At 37.4% G+C, this 11868-nt stretch overlaps 1 protein-coding gene across 2 annotated transcripts in view; it reads left to right on the top strand.

Moving 5' to 3' along the window:
* MYBPC1 (myosin binding protein C, slow type) overlaps positions 1-11332 on the top strand; it is a 75455-nt gene extending 64123 nt beyond the window's left edge. The window contains exons 25-29 of one of the 2 annotated variants that reach the window (XM_027881143.1): positions 1148-1307; positions 2800-2936; positions 3872-4058; positions 8638-8680; positions 10592-11332. In XM_027881143.1, the coding sequence (XP_027736944.1) occupies positions 1148-1307; positions 2800-2936; positions 3872-4058; positions 8638-8651 (498 nt within the window). In that variant the 3' untranslated portion in view covers positions 8652-8680; positions 10592-11332. The remainder of the gene's footprint in view (positions 1-1147; positions 1308-2799; positions 2937-3871; positions 4059-8637; positions 8681-10591) is intronic. The other variant, XM_027881144.1, reaches the window with a different exon arrangement.
* Positions 11333-11868: the final 536 nt, after the last annotated feature.

Here is an 11868-nt window from a genome sequence, read left to right as displayed (position 1 = left end):
ACAACATTTTGAGAGTTACCTTATCAAAGAGAATCTTTTGGTGCCCTCCCCCTGTCTCCTTGCATTAATATGTTTGTCTGCTTCATGATCTGATCAGTTCATTCTTCCTGTGCCACTGTTTCCATTTCCATCTTTCTTTTTTTTTTTTTTTTTTTCTTTTGAGACTTTAAGAACATATGGTCTCTGGTACAGAAATCATAACAAAATCCCCTCTCCCTAAATTACTGTGCTAAGGAGAAAGTAACAACAGCAGCGTCTAGAGTCCAGTGTGACATGAATCATACAGGTCACAGTTTCCTCACATTATCTGTGATGGTGCATTTTGCAATTCTGGCACAGCTGGCCTTCTACAGAAAACTGTTTTCCCAAAGGAACTTTGGCTCTTAAAGTTGACCAAATATCAGTGCAAACTGTGGTACAGGGAACTCAGCAGAAGTTCATCTTGAGAAAAGCAAGAAAACTATGTAGGGCAGAGTAAGGAAAAGCAAAAACATTGCTGTGGTCAGTTTATATTAATTGAGTTTTTAGCATTAATCTCTTTCATATCAGATTGCTATTTAAGCATTGCGTACTAGGACAGAGTTCACATGTCCTATTACTGCTGCAAGACTAAAGCACTAAACCCCACTTCCCCATATAAGCCTTTAGATATCAGAAGATCACCAGCATAAAACTACATTTCTCATGAACACTCAACCTGTGATAGAGAGGGTGAATTAGTGCAGTGGCCTCTTGTGAGTGCATGTTACTGCAGAATAGCATGTGTTACTGCCTTTGCCCCAAGGATGCAGATTTCTTATCTGCAACTGTATTTTGTCTGTCAGCAGCCTGAATTAGGAAGGAGGGAGCCTGCCTTGCTCACACAACGCCACCTTTGTAATACTGGATTGCCTAAAACAAACCCTTCCAGCTACCAGAGTGTAACAATTCAGGAGGGTTCACTTTCCATTTGGCCTTCACTGTTCATCAGTGTTCTCTCTTCACTGCAGTGTTCTCATCATCACTCATTTCATCACTACTTCAGTGTTCACTAACATTCCCTTAAAAAGAAAAACCTACTCCCACAAGCTTGATGATTCTTCCAGTTGATGTCTGCGAGGTGCAGGGTGCTGTGGGGAAGCTCACCCTCTGTGTTTGTGCCTTTCAGGAATGGTTCACAGTGATCGAGCACTACCATCGCACCAGTGCCACCATCAATGAGCTCATCATAGGAAACGAGTACTACTTCAGGGTCTTCGCTGAGAACATGTGTGGCCTCAGCGAGGATGCAACGATGACCAAAGAGAGTGCTTTGATTGCAAAGGACGGTTAGCTAATTATCCATTCCTCGTCAAAAGGGAAGGGGTAGGGGTGCTCAGAGGCTGGAGGGTGATCAGAGGTAAAGGCCATATCTCTCAAGCATTCAGAGGCATTCCTAGCACCAAGACCAGGTGCAACCAGCAGCGAGGGCACTTCCTATTAAGACTTCGTGGTTTGTCCACACAGTTCACAGGCATTGTTTTTAATCAGGAGTGGGACATTTTTCCCATGGTCTGTCATTTCCTATGGTCTTGGATCTCAGACTTACATCACCACTGGCAGATATAAGCCGACAAGAGCTGGAAGAGGATTAAAGCAGCTGTTCTGTCAGAAGCGGTGGGTCACTGCCTCCCAGTGGAGACTTGGCATCAGCTGTGCAAGTGCTCCCTCCATATTAGGCAGGATCCAACAGAAAAGCATAAATCCTGCTTCTCATCTCTTGAGGGTGAGGCTGGACAAATTCTGATCCTGCAGTGAAAAATCCTGACATTTTAGAAGCTGTCAGTTTGAAATGGTACTGTAAACTTTAAAAAAACAAACTAAAAAAACTTGCCCATTTATGGAGGGGCATTGTACAAACAAGTGGCTCACGGAGAGAAAATCAAACTAGATCATCTGTTTGTCTGAAAGGAAGGAATACATGACTGCCATGATGCAGAGGACAGACAACCTGTGCAACCCACACCACCAGACTGAAGAACTGAAGGTCTTCTCTTTTAGAAATAGGGTCATGAACAAAGGAGTGGCTATAGAAATAGATTATCATCACTGCTTACTTGCCCTTTTCTCATGAGAGCAAGTATCAGGCCTAAGCTGCACAGAAGTCAGTATGAGAGCTTGGATCAGGTTTGAGTGAAGCAATGATGTTTGATCATACCTGTGCACAGGAACAGATGCCTGTCTGTCTGTCCGGCTGTTTTAAATGCCGGTTGAGTTTGTGGCTGAAGAGGATTTACTGATGGTAATCTTCACTGCAGAGCAGGGATAAAGTGGCAGTGAGAAAACACATTTTACTACCATGTTTTCCTTGTACAGAAACTACATCCCCTCAGGTGTCTGTATTATTAGTGCACTGTCTGAAGCAGAAAGAAAAATGGATTTTCAGATACTGAGACAATTTGTAAGCAGAAGAAACTGTGAAAAGTAATTGGCAACAGAGTGAACAAGGCTTGTCAAAGGTAGGCATCTTGCAGTACATCGGTCATGATATGTCCTGTTCTGTAAGATGCAGGGCAAGCAGGCAAAGACGTGGAATATACACGTGTTATTTGGTTATATACCACCTGCACAGGAAATAAAGAGAAGCTCTCAAACATCAACACTGTAGCATGGCCAGGGCCTATAGTCACTTTGCAGGTGCACTTCCAGCCTCCCCTACAAGTGCAATTACTGGAGTCACAGTGCAGATCAGAACTGACTCTTTGTAGCCACTTAAGATTCTTGGGTATTTATCTACATGCCAACACTTTTTTTATAATTTTTTTTATTTTCTTTTCATAGGCAAAGTCTACAAGTATCCAGTTTACGACGATTTTGACTTCAGTGAACGGCCGTTGTTTACTCAGCCTCTAGTCAACACCTTTGCTATCGCTGGTTACAATGCTACTTTGAACTGCAGTGTTCGGGGCAACCCCAAGGTACAGCACAGCTCCTAACAACATCACTTAAAACATGAGAGAGTTTAACCTGACAACGCAAATTGTAATACCACTTTTGCCATTTGCCTCGCTCACAAGCCAGGCTGAAGGCAAAAATAAAAAAAAAAAAAGACCTACATACTTGTGCTGTAGGCACTATAATAGTTAATCCACAAATAACTCAGTGAAAGGGCAGAACCTCAGGAAAAGACTGGGCTATCCTGGGACCCACACTGACAACCGCTGTAAAATTAATATATCAGTAAAGGTTATTACAAAAATAAAGCCATAATTATTTTATAAAAAGCTAATTATTCTTTAAGTAAGCACATTGCAGGAATACTCTGGGGACCAGGTTGTTTCTCAGACCCACTGCACAATGTGTCTCGTGATTTCTTTTGAACTGTGTCTTTTCGTGATCTATTCTCGATTGTGAGAAGCTGGCCTAGTAAAATGAGAACTCCAGAGTGTTTAAGAACATGTTTGCAGTTCACTCTTCACCTTCAGTTTCTGACTGTGCAAATTGCTGTGGAAAAACATGCTTTTCTTGTTAACTCAGAGTAATTGGGTGTCAAAAGCTATTGCTCAGATGTTTGCTATCATTGCACAGTCCTTGTTGTATTGATAACAGGCTTATATTTATGACTTTAATTATGTGATAGGAGTTGCACTGAAAAAAAACCCGTGCTTAAAAACAGAGGTATGATGCAGCTCATGTTTATCTTTGAGTTAAGAATTAGTTTGCCTTCTATCAGTACTTCATCTGTTTTCCATAATTTCTGGATTGCTTTAACTGATAAAATACTTCAGTTCACAATTTGTGCATGTGGGTTTTCTTTTCTTTTTGTTTTTTTTTTGTTTTTTTTTTTTTTTTTTTTTTTTTTTTTTTTTTTTTTTTTTTTTTTTTTTTTTTTTTTTTTTTTTTTTTACCACAGCCAAAAATAACCTGGCTGAAAAACAAAGTCCTTATAATGAACGACCCAAGGTACCGAATGTTCAGCAACCAAGGTGTCTGTACCTTGGAGATCCGCAAACCCAGTCCCTACGATGGAGGTACTTACACCTGCCGAGCAGTCAATGAACTTGGAGAGGCAGAAGTGGACTGCAAACTGGAAGTAAAAGGTAAGGTCTTTAAAACATTGCAAAGGCCCCGTTTGTCTGAATTGGAGCTGAAAGTACACAAGGCAGATGCAAAAGGGAGTTCAAACAGCTTTTCTTACCTTCCTATAATCAAATAATAACTTTTTTAAGGACAAAAGAAACTATATTGTTTGCTTTGTTTTCTTTTTGAGGACCAGCCTACTACGCTTATGCTATATTTCATTTTCCTCAGTGCCGATTCACATCTTCAGTGATTTCAAGGACTTCTTCACAAATGACAGAATGGTAGACTGTAATTCTCAGAGCTGTGACATTTACCTGAGACACTCCAGTAAAACTCAGTCATAGAGCTCTCTGGGAAAACATTAAGAAAGCCATCTCAGATAAGAGGCATTTCTCTGAAGGAAGTGGCAAGGGGAGAAGGAGAGAAAGAAGAAGGATTAGTTCAGGGCAGAATTGGTCTGCTTTAAAACTATTTATTAAACAAACCAAACATTTACATCCAAGGAACTTTGTTCACAAATCATGTAGCAAAAAGTAGTATTGTTTCGAAGGACACAAACTAGTTGATATACTTGCTGCATTTTCTTTAAGAACAGAGTCTATAAACCCATGGATTTTGCAAAATCCTTCTACAACTGAAGAGCTATTTTTGATTTTATTACCAGATAAATTTTATGGATTTCATGTAGTTTAGAATTGACTGGAATATCATGAATGGCAAATGGTTCTAGATTGGACTACTAACGAATAATCTCATGACCATATTTTCCAGAAAATTTCTTCCTAGGAAAAGATAGGGTTGTATTTAGCTGGACTAATTCCCACCAAAGGCTTTAGTTTTAGCTGTCAAATAAGCTAAGTATTTCTGAAAAAATTAATCTGAGGTTATAAGTAAGGAAAGCTGGCTAAAGCCAGCCAATAGGAAGTGTCTAACTAAGGAATTTAGAGGAGATTTAGGTGATATGGCCCTAATTATATTACTTCCATCATGCTAGTCTGTAATGAAAACCACACTTAATATTTTTATGGATTGTCTTGTGTTTACTTCAATTTCCATTTTCTGTATTTTCTGATGTATCTTGTCCCACAGCTCAAATTTGCCAGCAAGAAGACATTTCAATAAATGTTTGGATTATGAAGTTGAACATTTAACGTAATGGAAATATGCATAATATGTTTCTTAGTTTTTATCGTTTAAGATACTGTGTTTAAAAGGTGATGCCCTTGTACTGCAAGGAAGATTGTTGTCCTTAATCAGAAGCAAACTCTCTGTTTCACAGTATAACAGAAGACCTCATCATCTGAGAAGATTGCTTAGTCTATCTTTTTTATACTGAAAAGCCAAGTTAGGTTGTTACTTCATTAACCTTTTTTAAGTTCCCAAGCCCTAAGATTCTTATGCACATTTACACTCGGTTGTAGTTTTTCAGTCCTCAGCACTTCGCTTATAGTACAATCAAATACTACGTTTTAAATACAAGATGTTCATTTATGTCCTTTGTTTTACCAAGAAGTTTTTTGCATATAATGTTCAGAAAATAATGTGTTGTTTATCTCTTATTAGCCATATGATGGGCTGCTTCCTTAACCTAAACCCCACCTTCCCTAGCTCATGATTCAACTGATGGATTCAAGGTGAACAGGATTAAGTGAATACAGCAGCTGAGGCTTAGCAAACCAGGGTAGGCTCAGGGTTTGCTCTATGCAAATTTAGCAAATTCCCAATAAACATCCAGAATATAAAAACATACTTACATCTTATTTCTCTCTTCTACTGACTTACATGTTGAATTATCATTCTTTTAAGTTTCCCAGCCTGTTTGTTCATTTAGGAGGGCTCTTCGGATGACTGCTCATCACACTGATGCAGAGCAGAGACCTACGGATTTCTGACTCACTGGAAATGAATTTCAGTGTGTGTGTGTGTGTGTTTGTGTTTTCATTTGTATAGCTTTAAATTGGTTCAGCTTTATTCCAGCAAGTAACAATTAAGGCCTGGATTTGTAAAATGATGAGATAGTTGAATGTTTCCTGAATAAGATTAACAGGCTCAAGGCTATGCTACCTGTCTGGTGAATGCACAAGGTACAGTGCTATTACTACAAATAGTAGGTATTATTTACTTACTAGTAAGTCATGCTAAAGAGCTCTATGCCATGCAACAGTACATATCCTAGCAAGCTATTTTTCCTTACACTGGCTAGAATTCCTTTCGGCCATCTATCTCTGACGTATGGGAGATCTGAAATTTATCATGCATATTCATGCTCAGCCCCAGGAACGTCACAGAACAGCCCAGCATTTCTGATTTTGCATAATATTTGAATACCTGACTAGCTAAGAACACTCTGGCTATGAATGCTATCAGGATGCTATATATTTCTACATTTTTAGCCATTTGCTTACACTACTTTAGGTGTAAAAGCAATGGCCCCTAGTCATTGCTAAATTTAATTCTCATTTCCTGAAACTTATGAGCACAACAATTGAAATAATAAAAACTAATTCTGTCCTCAAAAGAGGTTTTGCATGTAATGATGTTATTTCAGATAGACAGTATTTTGTCCTTTGGTTTTAAGTTTTGCTGCGTGAACTCAAAGATGGCAGTTATACGAGCTGCTCTGTACAATTGCACATACAGTGGCCTTTTTTGTAAATACAAGTGTGCTGTAAAAAGTCATGTAATAGACCTTAGAGAAGAGAATAACTCTACCTCATCTATCTTGAAAGATAATGCATAAACAGAATCTCATTCCATGTTCCATACTCATCTTACCACAGAAAACAACATATATATCTTCTGAGTTTGTTGAGGTAGATACCTAAATTTGGCTCTAAATCTCATGTTAGAAGCAGTAAGGAACTGATTCCATATCAGTCTCACTGAGGTCAATGAAAAGAATTAGATAAGGCACTGTACTTCTTTTATCACGAAAAAAATGGCATTGGAGGACTTTTTATCTTAAAAGTGAAATCCAGGTTGGTGATCACTCTGACTGGTTGGTGATAGCAAACTTGCTGTATAAGAAATATTTTTTTAAAAGGTGTTAAGATCAACTGTGAAGAATTTCAAATGCAAATAAATACCACTATAAATATTCTAATTCTGCAGTGATCTATCATGGAGTAATTAACCCAGGAGAACCAATCTGCTTGGCGGGGAATAATCAGGTTTATAATGTGCATACTCCTCTGGACATTCCATTTCATTCCCTTCCTCTCTTTCCACATGCAAACGCATTTTCTGCATGCAAAGTGTGTATTTATTTCCTTTTTTGAATAAACTAGCTAGTGTCTCATGGCATAGATTGTCTATGTCACATGAGCAAAGAAGGCCAAATTAATCAAGAATATGGGTATTTAACATCAGAATTACTAAGGTTTTAGACACATTTCATAGGACTACCTGTACCTATAAAGAATTTATTTAATGACTGTGAATACCTTTGACCACAACACTTAGACATTTCCAGAAGAATGAAATTTGCATTTAAAAAAACATCTCTCAGTTAGTTTGTAGAATTATTGAAGGAACAGAAGCATCATAAAGTCATTTGCTGTGCTTAAAAGACATTCTTTATTACAGATTAGTTTTTGGTTACAAATTAGTGCTCAGAATGACAATCCATACCTGAGCTTAACCTACTTAATTTAAGGATGAAATCTTGACTTAATTACTTACAAGCAAAACATTTTACTTCATTTACTTTATTTCTTCTAGAACTTATTTTACATTAAGTTCAGTGGGGTTCAGGGATTTTTGCTCTTTGTATGGAAATGTGTTTTCTTGCAACCTTGCCCAAATGTCAAAATATTGACAGTGCACTTTTAAAATTACAATGATGCCCAGAAACCAGTCTGCAGTATATTATCATCCAAACTTACAATTCCAAATCTAAAACATGTTAGATCAGACTAGATAACATTCCTGCAGCTTTTGAAGTACTAAGGTCTTTTTCTTAAAAGGCTACAATAGTTACCAAGTTGAGTGCCTTTACATAAAAACACATATATAAATGTATATATACGGTTGTTTTATAGATTCAAAATGTTTAATTAAAAGTAAGAGCTCCTTCAGACTAAATAGCATGCTTTGAGTAATGTAAATGTGGATATATGACAAAGTACATACTCTAGTGCACAGGTATGTAATTAGTCTGTACTTGATTATTTTGCCTTACAGAGTTTCAACATATATATATATATATATATCTCCTTCAGTGTTTTCTGTGTGTGCTTTTTTCCCTGGTGGAAAATACTATATATATATATGTGTTAGCTTCTTTGAAGCTACATTTGGAAACCTTTGTCATAAATATAGTTTGCATAATTTGGTTCCAATCTATACTTTAGACTAATTACAGGTTTTATAGTTACTTGTACATATTAATATAACTTTTACATATTAATGACAATTTTGAAGTGGAACTGGATCCCTACCTTTTACTCTTCATGTGCTTCTATTCCTACATATTTTACATGACTAAGGATTAAATTATCATCTTGACATAATTGTAATAATAATTTCACTCAATATTTTCTCTCCACTTTTGTGTTTGCAATTAAATTATTCCTTCTCTTTCTCTCTCTCCCTTAGTAATCCCACAGTAAGGATTTTTGAATGTATATTGTCATCTAAGGTAAGCTTTCATATGGTTCTTGCATATGAAGCTTATGTCTGTTTACAGGTCATACGATGTCTGCCTAGTATGGCATGATTTTCATTATATCACTTAATGAAAATGTTTTTTACAGTTAGTAGCCTGATAATTTTAATGCATATAAATTCAGATTGTTATAATAATTGCTTGTTACGGTAATTCTTCTTAGTAGTACATCCCACTATCTTCTAATCGTGCATGTTTCAATGAAATCCAACAGTGCATGAGTTAGCATGATTAATTAGCATGAATAAATACAAGCAATAACAGAGCAATTTGCATTTACAGTAAGTTATTTTTTATAGGAATATACCTCTAAATAAACGAAATATTTATTCCACAGTTAACTTCATTTAAAACTGAATGACTCGTACTCGGACAGCTCATGCATTCCATGAGCTGAAAGAATGCCAAAAAGCATGCTTCTTTTTTTTTTTTTGTCTGTATTGTGCATCTACCTTCAGTTGGGAGCGAACAGTTCTGCCACAATGACGGTGTTAAATGAGACAGCGCAGTCTCATAATCGCTAGTAACTAATAGCACTTTAATTGGATAATCCTTGTGTTAATAAAGGTTATAAATTCTTAAAAATCTGTACTCGGGATAAAAGCTGTGTGTAAGTATCAGCTCAATTGCATTTAGCCGAAGCACTCAGTGCTACCTTCATCCTGGCAATGTACTTTTGCTTTAAAGCTTTTGGTGTGTTCCAGAAAAAGCTCAGAAGGTAAGTGCAGTTATCAGCGGGTGGTTTTCAACCTACAGAACACGATGTTCATGCAGAGTTGTAAGGGGAATAGTAATGGTATACAGCTTTTTTATAAGCAAATGACACCATTTGTCTGGAGAAGGGGCAGCTTCTAAAGTTTTTAGCAAAATATTTATCTTTCCCTTTTTCTTCCAAATATCATTTGGAAATCATCTAATTAATATCAATTCAATGAACAGAAATACCCATGTGTTTAGTTTCTGTGACTTTTATTTCAGTGACATGGGGCACCCACAACCTCTCTGGGCAATTTGTGTCAGTGCCTCACCACTCTCACAGTAAAGAATTTCTTCTTTGTATCTAATCTAAACACATCCTTTTTCAGTTTGAAGCCATCACCCCTTGCCTCATTACTACATGTCCTTGTGAAAAGTCCCTCCCCATCTCTCTTCTAAGAGGTACTGGAAAGTGCTCTAAGGTCTCCCTGGGGCCTTACCTTCTCCAGGCTGAACAACCCTAACAAAAAGCAAAATTCAAAGTTGAATTTAAAAGCAAATCCAAAATGATTCTTCAGACTTCCCCAGCAAATGAAAGTTTCAACTTTCATCATCCCTCTCTGGAGGCTAAAGGCACCTATATCTAAAATCGTGGCTTTTTTCCATATGAAAAATACTTTCACATACATCATCCCAATTGTTATTTTCAAGCAGCACGGTAAATATTTTGCTAAATACATATAAACCATTCTAAGACCCAAAACTAGAATAAACTGAGTATCTCTGCATGTTTTCCAACTCATCCCAGTCAGGTGTTTCCTACACTGTTGCCCCTGTACTGACTTCCATCTCTGACCATACTCCACCCAGACTGATGGAAAGCCAGGAGAGTCATTTGAAGTGAAGCTTATCATAAACTATTGCATGGGATGAGATAAATGACTGAATAGATGATGCCCTAGAAATTAAATTCCCCCTGTGCAAGAGGACAGGAAATGCCTGTACAGCACCCATTAAATAATGGTAAAGTCTCATGCTGGACTTTTGAACAGGGTTGAATTTTACCACATCTCAAAAGTATGCAATACGGACTGACTAAAACTTGTCATTTATGCCAGAAAATAAAGGTACTAAAGCTGTTGCTCCAGGGACCTTCAACCTGAAGATTCTCTTTTTTCTCGTTTGCAGGTGGGCTTTCGTTCTTCAGACTATTGATGGATGGAGTGCCTCCGCATATCATTGATTCGTATATGCGTGAAGTACAGGCAGACAAAACTGAAGCCAAGTGAGAGTCCGTCCACAGTGTGTCCTCCCACTGCACTGGAAGTTGGTATCAGAGTAACAGCATTTGAGTTCTTGCAATGACAGAAAAAAAAAAACGTGCGGTTGGAGATTTTTTTTTCCTTTTTTTTTTTTTTTTTTCCTTAATTGTTCTTTTGGTTTCCCTATCTGCTCTTACTGAAAAGAAAGAATACGCATGGATTGCTTTGGGGTTGAAATGAAATGAACTGAAGACAACACACATTTTGTAATGTTCAGCTTTATTTTCTGTTTGAGATTGTGTTCTGTTTTTTAATGAGGAAAGAGAGAAACTGTGTAATAAACATGAGGAGGCAGTCAGAGCCTGTACTTGGTGGCACAAAGCATATCTTTCTCAGACTGGAAGTACACAGATTAGCCAATAGCTGTGCAATAAGACCCTTGGAATACATACCTCTTTGATAATGTATCTTATTCACCTGGGAATTGTTTAACACAATATGGTTTTACTATAATGTAACTAATATGTATGTACGTAATGATCATTTAAGCTGAACATATCTTCCTATAGAAGTTCTGATTTCCTAAATCCAACCCATCGGTCTCTCAACTTACCTGAAATTGTTTTATTTAATGTACAATAAATATGAAGTGTTTAAGATCTACTAAGTTCTTGTTTACTATCTGTAGGGGGGGGGGATCTGTTCTCCTCTTACATATACATATTTCAACATTTTAAATATTATAAATACCAACCACAATGCCTTTGATCATTCTGAATCCACCCCCTTTTCTCAGCAATTCGTGGGGCTCTTCAAGGTATCATATCTGAAAAGAGACTCAGGCCAGAGCACTAGTGAGTTCAATGTGAAAGGCAAAAGTGCCTGAGGTAGGGTAAAACAGCTCCATTACTTCTCCAACTCTGGCATCGTCAACCTCCAAGCATTTTAGGAGTGGGGGTGATTGTCCCCAAGTCTCCAGCAAACTCTGAAGCATGTGAGACACAAGGTCGCACAGATTTTGGCCGAGTTGTCAATTCCCTATTGCCCTGTCATTTATTTACCAGTTCTCACTCTGATTGTGCAGACAGGGCAGGTTATGTGCTTACTGGCTAATGATTGATCTCCAATTATAGTTTATAAAGATAAAGGTCTACTTAGACCAGTAGTACATTACAAGATGTTTATTTGATGTAAGTGCATTTT

Source organism: Empidonax traillii, unplaced genomic scaffold, assembly GCF_003031625.1.
Source record: "Empidonax traillii isolate 1590-97213 ecotype Southwest subspecies unplaced genomic scaffold, ASM303162v1 scaffold84:size2688230, whole genome shotgun sequence".
In the NCBI taxonomy this organism is placed as follows: Eukaryota; Metazoa; Chordata; class Aves; order Passeriformes; family Tyrannidae; genus Empidonax; species Empidonax traillii.
The sequence above is the reverse complement of the archived record's forward strand: the minus strand, read 5'-3'. Positions and strand labels throughout refer to the sequence as shown.